The 18,013-nt window shown below is 36.7% G+C and overlaps 2 protein-coding genes across 9 annotated transcripts; one reads left to right on the top strand and one right to left on the bottom strand.

Moving 5' to 3' along the window:
• The first annotated feature begins 7,971 nt into the window (after positions 1 to 7,971).
• On the top strand, positions 7,972 to 10,797 carry LOC125211112 (serine/threonine-protein kinase pef1-like). 8 transcript variants are annotated; one of them, XM_089069018.1, is made up of 3 exons: positions 7,972 to 9,813; positions 10,411 to 10,556; positions 10,638 to 10,797. In XM_089069018.1, the coding sequence occupies exon 1, from the start codon at positions 7,972 to 7,974 to the stop codon at positions 9,037 to 9,039; it is 1,068 nt and encodes a 355-aa protein (XP_088925144.1). In that variant the 3' UTR covers positions 9,040 to 9,813; positions 10,411 to 10,556; positions 10,638 to 10,797. The 8 variants fall into 8 exon arrangements, with proteins under 8 accessions (XP_088925144.1, XP_088925147.1, XP_088925145.1 ...); XM_089069021.1 differs by having other exon boundaries at positions 7,972 to 9,512; positions 9,568 to 9,813; positions 10,411 to 10,797; XM_089069019.1 differs by having other exon boundaries at positions 7,972 to 9,512; positions 9,573 to 9,813; positions 10,411 to 10,797.
• A 115-nt stretch (positions 10,798 to 10,912) lies between these two features.
• On the bottom strand, positions 10,913 to 14,085 carry LOC125211111 (uncharacterized). The gene is made up of 9 exons (XM_048110810.2): positions 13,806 to 14,085; positions 13,567 to 13,727; positions 12,750 to 12,931; positions 12,372 to 12,656; positions 12,222 to 12,280; positions 12,084 to 12,120; positions 11,923 to 11,994; positions 11,506 to 11,833; positions 10,913 to 11,429 (listed from the first exon to the last, which is right to left on the bottom strand). Exons 1-9 carry the CDS (start codon positions 13,888 to 13,890, stop codon positions 11,058 to 11,060), a joined length of 1,581 nt encoding a protein of 526 aa, XP_047966767.1. The 5' UTR covers positions 13,891 to 14,085; the 3' UTR covers positions 10,913 to 11,057.
• Positions 14,086 to 18,013: the final 3,928 nt, after the last annotated feature.

The raw sequence follows: 18,013 nt of genomic DNA on the forward strand, positions 1-18,013 counted from the left end.
TCATCAGTACTCAAGCATCAACATTCTGCCATGGAAACTGCCGCCGAGATCATGACAAATCTCGCAATCTTTTTGGTACTCAGAATCGAACGGCTAAGTCTCAAGCTTTTCGGAGTATCATGACGAAGTCTATGAAGGAAGGCTCGTCTGTGAGGCAACACGTCCTCGAGATGATGAGTCACCTCAACCAAATTGAGGTATTGGGAGGGACGATCGATCCCGAGTCCCAGGTTACTATCATCCTTCAGAGTCTTCCCCCTAGCTTCCAACAGTTCAAGCTCAACTTCGAGATGAACAAGCAGAATTACACTTTGGCAGAGCTGCTGACTGAACTTCAGTCGGCGGAGGACCTTATGGTTCAAGCTAAGGTGGCCATGTTGAGTTTGGCGCCTAATTCCTCTGGCTCTAAGCCTAGAAAAGGAAAGAAAAAGGCACCGAACCCAGTGGCAGCTAAGAATGCTAAGGGAAAGAAGAAACATCGGGGTGACAAGAAGCAAACTGGAAAGTGCTTCAAATGTGGAGAGAAAGGTCATTGGAAGCCAGACTGTCCTAAAAAGGGCAAGGCTACAGGTATGCACCATGCTCTAGTAGTCGAGTCATGTTTGGCTTCGACATCTACTCATACTTGGGTTATTGATACTGGAGCAACTGATCATATATGTTTTGATCCTGACTTAATGCAGGTGACAAGACGGTTACATGATCGTGAGATCGAAGTCCAGCTGGGCGACGCTACGAAAGTGGCGGCAGTTGCAGTGGGAGACGTTTATTTACGTTTTTCTAGTGATAGATTTTTGATTTTGAAGAATGTTTTGTTGATACCCTCTTTTAGAAGAAATTTAATTTCAGTTTCTAAATTGTCTTTTGATGGATATTCGATTTCTTTTAATGACAATTGCGTTATTAAGAAAGATGGTTCTTATATCTGTCGTGGTATCATGGAAAATAATCTGTACACGATCACTTCTACACAATTTAATCAACGCAAATCTGAACTCAATAATACATCGAAAATTTCTAAGAAAAGAAAAGAACCTTCAAGTTCAATGAATGACACGTACTTATGGCACCTTAGACTTGGTCATGCCAACGAAAGAAGGATTCATGCGATGGTTGATCAAGATCTCATCAAAGGTCTTGAGAAGGAACCATTTTCGAAGTGTGAATCCTGTCTCGAAGGCAAGATGACTAAGAGACCTTTTAGGTCAAAGGGGAATAGGGCCAAGGAAGTACTTGAGCTCATTCATACTGATGTGTGTGGACCAATGTCAACCGAGGCAAGGGGCGGCTTTCGATACTTTGTCACTTTATAGATGACTTCTCGAAAGTTGGATATGTCTATTTGATGCGCTACAAGTCTGAAACTTTTGACAAGTTCAAGGAGTTTAAGGCTAAAGTAGAGACGCGTCATGGCAAGACTATCAAATGGCTGCGATCTGATCGCGGAGGCGAGTACCTAAGTGCCGAGTTTTTGGACTACTTATCAGTGGCGGGAATTCAATCCCAAACGACTGCGCCGGGCACACCCCAGCAGAATGGCGTAGCTGAAAGAAGGAATAGGACCTTATTAAATATGGTCCGCTCGATGATGAGTTATGCACGGTTACCTGTTTCGTTTTGGGGGCATGCGTTGCTTTCTGCAACTTATCTCTTAGACCACTTACCTTCTAAATCAGTTCCTACTACCCCATATGAGTTGTGGAATGGGCGAAAACCCAATCTAGAACATCTCAGAGTATGGGGTTGTCCGGCTCATGTATTGGAAAAGGATCCAACTAAGCTGGAGTCTAGGACTGAGGTTTGTGTGTTTATAGGATACCCTAGAGGAACGAAAGCTTATGAATTCTATAGTCTCAGAGATCAGAAAGTGATTGTGAGCACTCATGCCACATTCTTAGAGGAAGACTATGTAATGAATCATAAGTCCAGCAGTGAGATAGCTCTTGAAGAGCTAACTCAAGTCACAACTTCCATTAACCAAGAACAATCACCTAGTGTAACAACAATTCCAGAAATTTCAACTAATACTCCAGATATTGTAGTGCCGCGCCGCAGTGGGAGGGTCTCTCATGAGCCCGATAGATACATTGGTTTGGGTGAGTGCATGGATCACTCCTCGGACAGCAATGTACTTGATCCCTGGAATTTTGCAGAGGCGCAGGCAGATGTCGATCATTGCGAATGGGTGAAAGCAATGGATTCGGAACTACAATCAATGGTAGACAAAGACGTCTACGATTTGTCTGTCCTACCCGAAGGCTGTACTGCCATTGGGAGCAAGTGGATATATAAACGTAAACGTGGACCCGATGGACGAGTTAAAGTCTTCAAGGCAAGACTAGTGGCTAAGGGGTATACCCAAAAGGAAGGAATCGATTACGATGAGACCTTCTCCCCAGTGGCCATGCTCAAATCGATCCGTATACTTTTGTCTATAGCAGCTTACATGGATTGGGAAGTATGGCAGATGGACGTTAAGACTGCGTTTTTAAACGGGAGTCTTGAGGAGACCATCTACATGGAACAACCCGAAGGCTATGTGATAAAGGGCAAGGAACATATGGTTTGGAAGCTTAAGAAGGCCATTTATGGCCTCAAGCAAGCGTCTAGATCATGGAACCAGTGTTTCGATCAAACCGTTCAAAAGTTTGGATTCGAAAAATGCCCTAATGAAAGCTGTGTGTATAAGAAGATTGAAAAAGGAAATGTTGTGTTCTTAGTTTTGTATGTAGATGACATTCTTCTAATTGGAAACAATAAAAAGATGTTGTCATCGGTGCGAACTTGGTTGTCCAGCCAGTTCGAGATGAAAGATATGGGAGATGCGGGACACATTCTCGGCATCAAGGTTCTTAGGAACCGAGGTAAGAGAATGTTGTGCTTATCCCAAGAATCTTACATCGAAACAGTACTTAGACGATTTAGCATGCAAGATTCCAAGAAAGGTTTCCTACCTTTTAGACATGGCATCCATTTATCTCAAGAGATGTGTCCTAAGACAGCATCTGAGATAGCAGAGATGAGAAGGATACCATATGCCTCGGCAGTTGGTAGTCTCATGTATGCTATGCTTTGTACTAGACCCGATATCTGCTTTGCTGTTGGCATGGTAGCAAGATATCAATCAAATCCCGGCCAAGGACATTGGACTGCCGTAAAGAACATACTCAAGTACCTTAATCGGACTAAGGACTATGTTCTAGTTTACAATGCAGCCGAGCTCTGTCCTTTAGGATATACAGATTCAGACTTTCAATCTGATGTAGATTCGAGAAAATCAACTTCCGGATATGTGTTTACCTTAGGAGGTGGAGCCGTAATTTGGAAGAGTGTAAAGCAGAAATGCATTGCAGACTCTACCATGGAAGCCGAATATGTGGCCGCTTCGGAGGCTGCAAAAGAGGCTGTATGGCTTAAGAACTTCCTTCTGGACTTAGGTGTGGTTATGAATATGCCCAAGAGCATCACCATTTATTGTGATAATTCTGGTGCTGTGGCAAATTCGAGGGAACCACGTGCTCATAAAGCGAGCAAGCACATAGAGAGGAAGTATCATATCATTCGAGATATAGTGCAGAGAGGAGACATACAAGTGGTCAAGATTGAGTCAGAGAACAACCTGGCAGATCCTTTCACGAAGGCATTAGCGGTAAAGCCGTATGAAAGCCATGTTGAAGGAATGAGAGTTCGACTAATTCAAGACCTCAATCCGCTTTCAGTATAAGTGGGAGATTTTAGACGTTAGCACATTTTTTTGTATACTCGAAAGTGTTTTGAGTATAAGTGGGAGATTGTTAGAGTTTGTATACTAGAAATCACGTTTCGAGTGATTGAATACTGTAAAACTCTTATTTTATTTTCCAATAAATAAAACAGATTATTTTTGTCATAATGTTGTTATGTTTTACATTTAATGGATGTTAATGCATGTTTAAATGTATAAGTTAACTTAACAAAGTCTAAGTCTTTGTTTTAGTAGACCGGTTGTGGGCGTCGTCCACTTTAAGGTAACACGGTCAGTTCTAAACAAAGAAAAAGATGAATTTCACAACCTAGATGGAATTTGACTATCCATCGAGAAAGGTTGCAATGTCAGTCCGCATATTTCTAAGCCTTACTGAAATAAGATGACATTGGTGTGGTATAGCACTGAACGGATCTAACAGCAAGACTTGCCTTAGGCTATCTACTGAAAGGCGAGGTCTTGATAAATATTTGTTTCTTAATCAATGTAGGTTAGCATTGAGCATACGGTATTGATTATGCACTACTTTGACTTATCAAATGGTGCGGGTTTTTCGTAACCCAATTATCCTGATATATTGGGTAGTGGTGATCGATACCTAGCGATGCTAGGATTGCTATTATATTGAATCGTGCACGAGCTGAGTCTCGTTTGATAATGTCCTCAAGAGGAGCGTGAAACGAGGTTTTATTATTCGGAACCTAGCTAGTTGGAGTGTGATTACTCTATGAATAATAAATAAGCGTTTCATGCTAAGTCCACTCTTGGAATTAATAAGAAGTTAATTAATTAAGTCAATAGCAGACATTAATTAATTAATGCACATTTTAATCTTAAGCACGGGAAATGAAAGTTAAACGGAAACCCGGATTACTTGTAATTTCGGATTTGGATGGGGAGAGTTCAATATTACTTCTGTAGTGGCTGCTCGTAATATTCCAATTATAACTTATATTAAATTGTGGGTTCAATTTAATTAGTAAAAAGTAAATTGGATGAGCCCATATCCAAAACCTTCCATAGATCCCTGTCTGGGCCCAAAAGGAACTTAATATAAATAGGAGAATAAAGGAGACAGAAATAACACAATTTATTTTGCTCAAATTTTCGAAAATCATAGAGCTCCCCAGCTATAGGAATTTTCGAATTCCTCTCCTATTCCAAAAAGGATTTCTTCTGTCTTCTTTATTTAAGTCCTAGTATTCTAGTAAGATCAGCCCACACTGATATTGGGATACAGTTCGGGAACCAGAGAGAAGATTTGTGGTTTAGTACTCAAAGCATCACGTGGAGAAGTCGCTAGCCATCTTCAATTCTTTGGAGAATTAATTAGGTATTTTTCTGCTCCGTAGAAAAGCATGTTTTAGGTTTCAATATTCTTAAAGCATGATTGATTCAAGTTATGAGCATGATACATGTGATAATTACGCGAATAGCTTTTGTCTAAATAATCTGCTAAATAGATCTGATTATTATGTGATTTATTATGCGCCCGCTTCCGCTGCCAGCACCATCAGGGACAACCTAAAGTCTTATCTCAAAAGAAATACGGAGGGTTATCGCTGGCAAAATGCTATCTACGAGAGAGGTACACATTCATCACCATCAACTAAAATACATTACTACATTAGGTATATACTCCCTCCGTCCCATAAGAATATGCACTTTTTCCTTTTTAGTCTGATCATAAGAATATGCACTTTCTAAATTTAGAAACTATTTTCTCTCTAATAAGGTGGGACTCATTTTCCATTAACAATACTCTAATTACTTTATTCTTTCTACTTATCCCTTATTTTACAATTTTGCATTAAAACTTATGCCCACTAAAAATGCATATTCTTGATCAATTGTTTTAGTATATTGTGAGTATGAATGATAGTAGAATATATATCCCATCCTTTTATTAGTTAATTTTGTTAATGGAGTGTGTTTTTCATCTTTTACCTAAAAATTGAATTGATAAATGTAGGAAAAAAATGGCAGAAATATGATGAAAGCATTAATTCCATTACATTATTTAATCTCATTTCATATTAAGTAGTTCAATTGATTTTATGAAGAACTCAAGACTTTATAATTAACATTGATTTAAAGAGAGTAGTAATTTTTTCATACACGAGTTCAATTTGGGCTCAGGCATAAGTAATGGAAGGAGTGCCCCGTTCCTAGAGACAAGGCAGGGGCAATACGCAAGTGTCCTATCTCCCGTGTGTCACACTGTTGAGAGACGAAGGGGGTTGCCCATCCAGCCTCCATTATGCAACCAATATTTTCTTGTTGATTTTAGAGTAAAGGTCAATTTTGGTCCTAAACATTTGGCCGAAATACCAATTTGGTTCAAAACATTCACTTTTTAAAAAACGGGTCCATAAAAAATTTAATTCGTGTCGACCCGGTCCTTTTTTGACAGTGCCGTCAATTTCAGACGGTCAACCGCCAATTAGTGATTTGTTGACTGGATTAGGCCTAATTATTTTGTTAAAAAAATTATTTTTTCTTATTTCAAATTTCATTAAAATCTGTAAGAAAAAAGAAGAACAAATCGCGACTTTTGGTCTCCATCAAATTAAACCATTTCTCTCTTCTCTCACGTCGTTCTCGACAAAAAAACCCTAAATTTGCCGTTCGATTCCGACCAAAATCGAGTAACTGTTGTTGGAGATGAGTTAGAACTCACTGAATCCTTACTTCCGGTCCAGCGGCGGACTTGTCGGAGCCTGACTCTGACGGCTTGGTTTCTCTTCCTCTGAAGCAAATGGAAGAAGACTCGTCACCAGAAGTCGTCGAACCCTACTTTCGACGCCACGGAAGCGGATGCAGCGATGACAGTTGCCGGCGGTGAAATCCCGCACGATGGAGATGAAGCAAGGAGGAGGACGACGAACCCTAGTTCATGTATACTTATTTTTGTTGTTGGGTACTGGATTTTTGATGGTGGGTACCTGTTTTTTGTACGTGGATACTTGTTTGCCATAGGTTTTTTTACTTTAATCGGCACTGGCCATGCTTAGAATTGCAATGTTCAGGACGTATTTGATATTGATAATGGATATGTTGGACTAGTTTGATGGTATTTTATTCTATTAACCTGCTTCATCTTCGACGAAATAGCAGTCCATAATGCTATGTGGAAGTTTCAAATTCAGTTTCAGAACCTTAATATGTATTTCAACATTGTCGGAATTCCAGGGACTTACATATATTCAAGATTCAAAATTTGGACCAAGTTGCAGATAAAGAAAATTAGGTTCTTGGTGGTGTGGGGAAGAAGGAATGAAAGAGAGGGAGAATAAAAATTTTTAATTTTTGATTCATGTTTTTTTCATGTTTTTATTTGAGGTTTTCTATTTTACAAATATTTCAAAAAAAAATAAAAAATAAAAAATTAGCTACAGTAATATAAAATGGCTAATCCGGTCAATAAGACACTAATTAACGGTTGACCGTGGGAAATTGACGGCACCGTCAGAAAAGGACCGGATCGATGCGAATTTCATTTGTTATGGACCCGTTTTTTAAAAAGTGAATGTTTTGAACCAAATTGGTATTTCGGCTATATGTTTAGGGCTAAAATTGACCTTTACTCTTGATTTTAAAATATGGTAGTAGTACAAAAGTTTCATATTATAGTCTCTACCAATATGTACCATAATAATACTTGCAAAATTCAATAATATAATAAGTACTACACTTGTGAAATTAAAAATTAACAATATTTGGTGTGATACAAAAATAATTTCCAATAAAAGGAACATTTTACTTAATTTTTAAATTATAAAGAAAAATAAATTGAATAATTCATTTATCCACATGGGAGTTTCATTTAATAGTTTAAATGAAAGAAGAAAAAAACTTATTCCAATTAAATACCGCGTGTAAAATTTTTATGCGAATCTTTTAACAATTGGTGATTTACTAAAGGAATCGGTTCAAACAGAAAAACAGTCGAAGACAAATGGCATATTATATCTAATTCAATTAATACTGTGGTAAGTAAAATTTTATAAAAATCTTGTTAGTTTGTAATTTGGAAACTCTTTCCAAAAATAGAAATACAATCTAAGTTTCCGTTGTAAAGACAGACGCGTTCAAAAATAAAACCCTGTCTTTCCTTATTTGATTTCATTCAAGATTCAATCTGATCTCTCTCGCGCGCGCAATTGTTCTTCCTTCGATCTCATCCACCGCGAGATCAGACTTGAAAATCAATTGCAAAATCAACAATGGCTGCTCATGTCCGAAACAACACCAACACCGATGATGGGTTTGCCCTTTTCCGCGGAAGAAAGACAGCTTGCAAATCCAAGGCTCCCAAAGGCATTGTCATCAAGAAAGCGATTAGCGTTTGGCCCGAAACCATGTGCTCGCACAATGGGAAGAAGCGGAAGCTGCAATGTAGTAGTTCAGAGGAAGAATTCAGCAACAAAAAGGGACGGCTTCCTCTTCCTGATTATCCAATTGTTGTTGGCTACGAATGTTTGGGGAAGATCAGTTCGGGCTCGTTTGGTGAAGTCTACAAAGTTCAACACAAGCATACCTCCCAAATATGGGCTATGAAGAAGCAGTTTAGTGGTAGTGGTCCGTCTGAGATCAGCATCCTTCAATCTCTCGGCGGCAAGCATCCCTCCATCATCGGATTCAAGGAAGTCGCAGTGGATGCTCACAGAGGCCTTTACTTGGTGATGGAGCATATGGACTTTGATTTGAGAGGATACATGGCCGAAGAGGTCCTCCCAATTCCTCAAGTCAAGATGTTGATGAAGCAGTTGATCCAAGGCGTCAACTTTCTCCACCAAAACCGAGTTCTGCACAGGGATCTCAAGCCCTCCAACATCCTTGTCAACAAAGGGGGTGAGTTGAAGATATGTGACTTCGGGTTGGCAGTGAGGTTCGGGGAGAAATCTGAGTCCACTGTGGGGACATTGTGGTACATGGCGCCGGAGCTGCTTCTTGGAGAGAAGAGCTATTCGTGTGCGGTGGATATGTGGGCGGTGGGATGTGTGATGGCGGAGTTGTTGTTGAGGAAAGTGCTCTTTAGAGGGAAATCCACGGAAGATCAGTTGCACGAGATATATTGTATTCTTGGTCATCCAGCTAACAACAATGTTGATAGCACAATTTCATCGGCCAAGTACATGCTTTCTGATGCTGGATTTGATCTCCTAAAGGGGCTGCTGACCTGTGATCCAACCAAGAGAATCACATCACAATCTGCTTTGAATCATGCTTGGCTGGCTGATGGATTGACTCCTACTCAATACATGGAGAAACCCAGATTCTGTCTCTCTTAGTTGGGGAGTATATAAATAGTGGTGGTAGTGCAGTTGCTTAGCTAGCTAATGGCATTCCATGTATTTAGTATTCTTTTGGTAAATATAGCCATAATTTGTAAATTTGTTTAAATATGAATTCAAGAATCCCATTTGTTTCTGTTATAATATTTGTGTGTCTTTCTTTATTCCTCACTGAGCAGAATCATGGTCCACCTTATCTTTATCATCTCTCTCTGAACTTTCCTCCTCTGTTCAGTTCATAAAAATTGAATCTTGACAATTTGTCTTTGTCTAAAAGCTGTGTGGAAATTAAAAGTGGAAGGGAATTGAGGCACAGATTCAATCTCAAAAAGGGGCTTCTGTGTTTGCTGTGAAACCCCAAAACCAGAGGTATCATCTCACAACCCTCATGTGATTTGAGGCACAGATTCAATCCCAAAAAGGGGGCTTCTGTGTTTGTAATCGATAAAGCTGTTATTTTGTTTAAAAAGGTTTGGTTCTTGTTTACTTAATGATCTTGATTATGTGGATTCTGACACTGCCTAGTGTAGTTGAGGCCCAAAGAGGAAACTTAGGAGGATGAGTTCTATATGATGCCAGATTGGCTTAGGGATGGTGATAGAGCTGGTGAATTGGTGTTACCTTGTCTCCCAATGACCCAATGTCAGTTGATGAACTAAATGATCAAATGGGGTTGACTGGTAGTGGAAGAGGTGAGGATGATTTGCTCCCAATCAAAAGGGCTTCTTTCTTTGCCATCAAACCCCAAAACCAGAGTTTTCATCTCCTCAGGTATATTACTGTTACAAAATCTGTGCTTGTATAATTAGGTTTCCATGAGTAATTTTGGGTTGCTGCTTATTATCTACTAACTTTTTTCCACCTAAAGCATGTGATGCTGTTAAAGGTTTTGCTTTTAGCATCTTCCACGACTTGTTGAATATTGTTCTTTTTTATATGAAACAGTTTGATAGATTAGCAAATGTTTCATTGATAATTCCATGCATAGTATGATTCGTCTTCGTGTTTCATGGTTTCTGAGCTAGTGTTGTCTATGGAGGAGATAAGTTTGTTTGTCTGAAAACTTAAGGTATTGCTTATTTGTTGGTAAATTAATCTCCGGCTGTCTTGCTATTTATTCTTTGCACGGTCTATATTCGGATGGATAAGCTGATCTCAAGTGATGTTTGCTTGTTCTTTAACTGAATCGGGATTATGAGTATCCTTTTGCGTTTTTCATTTTCTTTCCATGTAGATATAGTCCATTACTGCTGCTTATCTAGCTGCCTATTGCTCGTAAAATCTGTGTTTTTTGGTTACAAATGCATGCTTGATTTTGTGTCTTGCAAAGCTTCTAATGAGGTTTATATGATGTGTATTGTGTTGCAGATTACCACTGTTGATGAAGCCAAGAAATTCTATCCCCTGTTTGGGCTCGGAGCAAATGTAGCGCTTATCTTCTCCCGTTGAACAGTGAAATACTTCTCTAAACTGAGAGGGTGAAAAGGGATTGCAGAAATGATAATTGATTTGAGGTACAGATTCAATCCCAAATACAGTCTTACTATTTCAAATGTGTTAGCATAAGAATAAAAAAGTGATAATTGATTAAACAGTGAGTAGCTTATGAGAACTTCAGGCAACTCTTCTGTCAACATTCTTCTCCACAAGATAAATGGTGAATGTGTGGAATGTGTTCTTCTGTGTTTGTAGTTGATAAAGCTGTTACTTTTTTTAAAAAAATGAATTCCAGAATAGGAAATTGAGATTTGCAAATAGTGGTGACATTCTTATACCTCAATTGAGTTTTTATTGATTATTCACCATATGTAATAACTGCAAATATTTTTAACAAAACCTCATTAAAATAAAAAATAATCACAAGTATTCATTCTTAACCAATAGTAAATCTGCTCTTTTAATTAATAAAAACAATAAAACAAACTAAAAAATAGTATATACTTAAATACAGCCCAAAAACAATGTACATTGAAAAATGTAAATCTGCTATCATGCCAATCCTGGTCAACTCAGGGCTATTTGGTTACATAAGAGGCTTGAGCTGATGCAGCAGCGTCTGCAAGCTTCGTATACTTGCGATGACGCCTCTCTCGTGCATAGACCATCCAAAATACGAGAGAGAACATGACTGCAGCAGAGACCTTCACCAAACCAATGTACACCAACTTGCTGTAGAGTCTCAGGTCTGGGCAGTGATCCTTGTGTATCGTGGCAAAGGTGTCTCGTACAAACGTGCAGTCCACTAGGTCGGTCAGGAACGGCCCGTAATGGTACAGCCCATAGCTCACATTCACAGCTCCACTCATCTGATCATACATACTTGGCATTAGCCGCCCCACTGTCGTGCATTTGTTGTTTGCAACTTGACATTCGTAATTCTTCCAAACCTGCATCATGTAACCCGTATATCTCAAGGACTAGCAATTATATCAACAACTCCATGAATAAGGATAAGCAGTTTACCTGTGTTGCATTTGTGAAGCCAACTTCACCCGGAATGCATGCTTTGCGGTCTGTCTTGTCAGGATTATACGGATTGCACAGAAGAGGCACCAAGGGACCAGATTGGTTGTACGACAAAGGTCCAGCAATAGGAGGTAGGTTGACATTGGATACATTAGCGATGAACCCATTCACAACTTGAACCACTTGGAAGGTCACTTCTTTGCTTTGGGAGCGTGCTTGTTCAGCGGTAGCTGTGTCCACACATGGGATAATTTTGTCCAATGCAGTGTGAGCCGTTGGGTTAACGACCCATTCGTTCATGGCCACACACGTATCACCCATCACACTGAAAGATAAGGAATATGCCTAGTTAGCATTCCAAACAGGAAAGAAGGAAAGATTCTTTACTATTGAAGATAAAAAGATGGCACTTACTTGTGAAGAACAAGGAATACGCCACACAAGATGAAAGTGAGTGCAACGAGGATCCAACCGATGATGACCAATCTACAAAAAATAGCATAGGGCTTTAAAATTTGTATAACTGAAGTTAACAAAAGTTTTATGTATGTGACATATGCTTGAGTTTCACTCACATGTAGACGAGAAACTGTAGGCCTGAAACAGATAACACTGCACCGATAACACAAATCAGCTAATATCAGCAAACTTCATTTATTTGGAAAAGCACCATTAATTTCAAGAATCACAAATTGAAGGAATCAGATACTTACAGAAACCAAGAAAAGCAAGGGTAAGCATTACGGCAGCTACTATAATGAGTATCAACCCCCTGCAAGTTGTAAAACAGGCCCAAGGTAAAAGATATGTAGGACATAGAGGAAAATATGAACGAACAAAGCAATTAGATTGAAGATACTCACACAGCATCCAAATAGTTGAATATGTCATCCTTATTATTCTTTGTTGCACTTTCAAGAGTGTCAGCAGCAGCGGTAACCAAGGTGTTGACAGTGTCAATGTTGCTCTGCACATCTTTAGGAAGAAAAACTTGACCTACTCCAACCGTCTTAGCATTAGTGAGATAATTCGAAAAACTTTTCAGATTTCCGACAGTGGAATCTGCTTGTCCCAGCACATATTCTAATGTATCTTTTGTACTATCGTGAAACTTCGCCTGGCCAGTGTATAGAACAATAGCACCAATTCTGATCCATGAAAAAAAAGAAGCAATAGGAATGAGATTCAACATGAAGAGTTCCAGCATAGATGATGTAAAATCTCGAAAGGAGCAGGCTTACATTGCAGCAATTGTGAACAATGTCAAAAGAATGAGCGAGAGAGCATAGGCAGCGCGTGAATAGCCATAACTGCGACGTCTGCAGCAGCAGACATACATACAAGCCAGCAGCAAGAAGATCCCGAATAGCACAAACCATAATGCAGCAACAAGAAACAGAGGAGTGCCAGTATAAAGCACAGACTGCATCAAAAGGGAGAAGAGAAAACACAAAATTCGAAAATAGAGAATTAGGGTCCATTCGAAAATGCTCTTATTTGTTTTACTAATGTTTATAGAGACAAACAAACAAATTTCAGACCTTGCACAAGCTAATTAATCTCTAATCAAAGACTGAGAATTGATCTCTTTGAACAAATTTTATCAATTAAAACCTTTTAAACCTCCAATGAAGCAGCAGTAAACATTATTTTGTTAGACATTGAGTCCCAATTTCAGTACAAAAGTCCAGAAAACAGAAGGACCACTATCTCCAGCCCCCCAAAAAATCACAAGAATGAAGGTAAAGAAATCAAATCCATGGTAGCTAGTCAACTCCAGTAATGCTATACATGAATAACATGACTACATGATGTTGCTGGTCAGCAAGGGACCACTCCTCCACCATTTGACATAAATTTAAATCCAACAACAAAACCTAATGAAACAGTCATATACAAGAAAATTATATTATATCCAAAGCTCTGTTTCAAACACAGCAAAACAAACATTGAAAAAAAAAAAAGCGTTTCCTTATAACTAGATTGCCTCAAAATTCGAAAAAAAAACAAAAACAAATTTAAGCAACACAGAACACCAAAAAGAATAGAATTTCTTACAGCAAAGTAATGTTTATTGGTGATATTCCAGCCTCCTGTATAGTATCTACGGTTATCAAGCGGATCCTTTCTACGCGTCCTCTCCTTCGCCAGCACTAAAACCGTTTCATTTTCCAAAACAGAGCGCCGCGCAACGACGGCGCCGCCGACTGCCGCATCCGCTGCAAGTCATATCAAAAGGGTTGTCAGATTAATAAAAAAAATTGAATTTTGACAAAATCCCAGTTGATGAAAAGTACCAGGCGACGAGAAGAATGTGAGGAGGAAGAGGATTAACGCTGCTAGAGCGAAAAAGGAAGAAGCTTTGGTGTTGAAACTGAGCATCTTGGTGTTGGGGCGGAATGTGGGTGTAAAATTGTGCGTAAATAAAAATGGGTTGTGTGTGTATATTGATTCGGAGTGTTGGAAGGAAGCTCTCTCTCTGGTTGGTGAAGGAGAATGGTTTGGTTGATTATTTTCCAGAATCTTTTACTACTAACGTATGTTTGAAGAGAGAGGAAATAAGAAAATCTGTGTAATTGGAAATTAGTGTGGGAGTGGCCAAAACGTGTGTATATCAAAACTTAGGATAACTAATATTTTAATATTGGATAGTACATACGAAACAAAGGTCAACAATGTCTGATGGAATAAAATAATTTGAAAAACATCTAAGAAAAAGTAAAAAAAGGATTCAAATAATGTCAATATCTGATGAAATTTTATTTGAACTAGCAGTATTACTTAGGAATAAAACTGATTTAGTTTTTATATGAATTTAATTGTCTCTTTTTTTTTGGTACATCGAGTTTAATTGTCTTTGTTGTACATTTGCATTCTTAATAATGAAAACAAGGTATAGTTTGTTAAGAGAGTCTAGTAGTGAAATAAGCATTTTCTCTTGTTATCACAACTTAAAACTCAGTATGTAGTTAAGTACATTGATTTTATTTTTCACTAGGTATGTAGTTAAATATTCTGAATTTATCATTTTCTAAATATTTATTACTATTAAATAGTATTTTATTTTATTTTATTTTATTTTATTTTACTTTATTTTACTTTATTTTTATTATTTTATAAATAGATTTCTCATTTTACTATTTTCATTCCGTATTGTATGTATATTAGAGTCCTATTATCCACAAATCCACTCTTAAAGATCGAACCACCGAACCCTACCAAATTAGGGCTTTTAGATCTAGTTTTTTATGGATAAGATACAGAAATTTATAAATTATTTTCGCCTTCATCACAAGCCTATTTTAATTCATCTGAAGGTAAATAAGTCATACTAACATGTTACGAAGATTTAACTTCGTTCCAGAATATATTACTTCATTCTAGTAGGTTTTTACTTCATTCTAGTAGGTTTTTACTTCATTCCAATAGGTTTTTACTTCATTCCAGTACGTAAATGTGGTTTCGCCGTCGCGTGTCGTTCTTTCTCTCTACAATATCTATCACCAACGCCATGGCACTAATATGGTTTAATAAACACATGGAATAATGTAATAAATTGTTAGAAAAGTATGTGTAGAAGCATTTGAAGTACAGAATGAAGTAATAAACCTATATAATGAAGTAAAATAGGCTTGTAATGAAGCCGGAATTTTTTTCATATCAGCACATCTCATCAAAAAAACTAGATCTAATGGCCCAGATTTGGTCTCTAGTTCGGTCTTTAAAATTGGTTCGACATTGATCACAACTCTTTATTTTGAATCTAAACAGTTACTCCACAAGGGGAGTGTTATATTGCTAACTCAATATCTAATTGCTAACTACAACTAAATAATAGCCATTAGATATTCAAATTAAGGGCCTAGATCATTAACCAAGAAATATCAATACGATCAACAAAAAACGTCAATAAAGCCATAAGATTAATTCCATAAAATATCAATAGGGGTATTAATGTCAATTAACTACATGTTTAGTTATAACTAACTTTTAAAAGAAATCCCAAAACTTTAAATTCATATAACATATATCAAATTAAAGATAATTTTATAAGGATTCCAACGATATCATATATGCATACGTTCCGACGTCAAAATTTGAAAAAAAAATCGAAATTTTTTTAACTTTTTCGTAAAGCAGAAATGTCAACATACTATATAAAATATGTCAATATAATACATGTAGAATGTCAATATAAGCAATGGGTTAACATTCTTAAAGCATCGTGTTGACATTCTCAAAGCATTGTGTTGATATTTTCGAAACACTATATTGACATTTTCATCTAAAACCCTAATTTGGCGTTTTTTTTTTTTATCTTTTTTGATTTTATTAATAAAAACGAAAATTACACGTGGCAAATTGTAGACCACACGTTTTCTAAATCCTATGACCTTAAATTAGTTGTAGTTAGCAATTAAATGATGAGTTAGCAATTGATCACTCCCCTACTCCACAAACTATACATTTGTTAAAACTCATCATGTGAATCAAAATATGACATTTCAAAACGAACGGATACAATATTATTTTAGTAAAATAACAATTTCACTATAACAAAATACCGAAATTTAGTAAGATTCGGAAAAGAATAAAGGATTAAATTTATAGGACAAATAGAGTGCCCCAAAAACGCGGGCAAATATTTATAGAATTAAGTAGAATAATAATCTCCCAAAAGTTTCTCCACAAATGTATTAAATTCAATACTCCCTCCGTCCTATTTTAGGAGTCCCGGTTGAGTTCGGCACGAATTTTAAGAAATGTAAAGGAAAGTTGGTGAAAAAAGATTGTGGAATGTGGGTCCTACTTTTTTATATTAATTTTATAATAAAATATGAGTGGGAAAATGTTAGTGGAATGTGGGGCCTAACACTATTTATGGAATATTCCAACCGAGACTCTTAAAGTGGGACGCCCAAAAATGATAAACCGGAACTCCTAAATGGGACGGAGGGAGTATTAAATATCTCACGAGTTTAGTAAGATTTCAATTCACGAAAGTTTCCCATCTATCTAGTGTGTAATAGTGTTAAATATCTCATTACTTAAAGTAAAATGTGAGATAGATATTTTGTTAATAAAAAAAGGCGTCACATTAATAACAAACCAATTAATTGAGATGATAGATTATCTGGAAGAAAAAAGGAATATTGTGATTATAAGAGCATGCACAATGATGCCTTAGCTATAACTAGAGCTCGTGCCATCAGCACGACACGCTCATTGAAACGGATTCACGCGCCTAATCCACGTGGCAACCTATGGGTTGTGCGTCATTTTTTCACAATTTAATTGTTTTTTTATTGCTTCCACCTATCATAGTTGAATTGCGACATTACTTTTAACATGATGCATTGATTAATCTGATCTCTAATTATATCTTTGGATGGATTAATCCTATCTCTTTATCTGTATTGTTTTTCTTTTTTTTCGGTAGCGTGTAACAGGGTTGCACGAAAAGGGGGACGCGGAAATGCATCAAATAATAAATATCACATTCTCATATATGTATGTTTGTTATTTAATAATTCCACACACTTTTATAGTATAATTAATTTCCAGCTGTTTCTGTTTCATTTACTAACGCGTTTTTACTTAATTAATCATTGCAAGCAATTCCGTTACCTGTCTACCATGTGTAATCTTTCTATTTCAATGTACCACGCATTCAATCTGCCATCATAATTTTTGTTGAACTTCTTCAGCTTATATAACAATTCTGTATATCTATTTAATTGTGTTTTGCCGATTATGTTATTTGTAAATCTCCCTATAACATAATAACATTGATTGGATAATTTATCACCACACGAATGTTGGTGGGGATACATTTTTCTTAACCACGATTATATTTATTTAGAAATCAGCATATCTAAACAGTAAAATAATGATTATATAGATGATATGCATAATGCATTTGCATAAAATATCTCCATTAGAAATAACTGACCAGCACCTCATTAAAAAAAATAAAGACTAATTTTATGCAATTTACTATTTACAAATTCGATAATCAGGTTTTATTTGAATATTAAGATAAATAATAAATACCTTTATCATAAATGTATCAATTTCCGAATAATAAGAAGTAAGAGCATTATTTCTTACTGTATTTGTTTAACTCCAGTGCTAATGATCGTCTTTCCATTTCAAAATAACACAATTTTATCATATATTCTTATAAGTAATTAATTAATTTTAATATTTTAATTATAATCCACTATTCATCAAATTTGAATTACTTTTTATCTATTTTTAATTATATTTGATTATATTTATGACCCATTATATTTTAATTATATATTTTAACATCGGCTAAATTTTATATATAATTAATTACTCCTAAGGTTTAATATTGCGATATATTACTATTAATTATACTTTTACCATTTCCTAAGTTATTAGTATATTTTTTTCTATACCATATGTTTAATTATACATACTACACTATTCCAGTTCGGCATGGTCTTAAATGATCTCTGATCAGTTAAATCATGAATTG

The sequence above is a fragment of the Salvia hispanica genome, chromosome 3 (genome assembly GCF_029641045.1).
Source record: "Salvia hispanica isolate PSC_SH4W2 chromosome 3, Shi_PSC_v1, whole genome shotgun sequence".
NCBI classification, from domain to species: domain Eukaryota; kingdom Viridiplantae; phylum Streptophyta; class Magnoliopsida; order Lamiales; family Lamiaceae; genus Salvia; species Salvia hispanica.

Bases quoted from the DNA above. Each gene is read 5' to 3' on its own strand.
- LOC125211112 (XM_089069017.1), top strand. From the start codon at position 7,972: ATGGCTGCTCATGTCCGAAACAACACCAACACCGATGATGGGTTTGCC.
- LOC125211111 (XM_048110810.2), bottom strand. From the start codon at position 13,890: ATGCTCAGTTTCAACACCAAAGCTTCTTCCTTTTTCGCTCTAGCAGCG. The intron at 12,121-12,221 runs GTAAGTATCTGA...TTATCGGTGCAG, and splicing joins CCTTGCTTTTCTTGGTTTCT to TGTTATCTGTTTCAGGCCTA. The intron at 11,430-11,505 runs GTAAACTGCTTA...TACATGATGCAG, and splicing joins GCTTCACAAATGCAACACAG to GTTTGGAAGAATTACGAATG.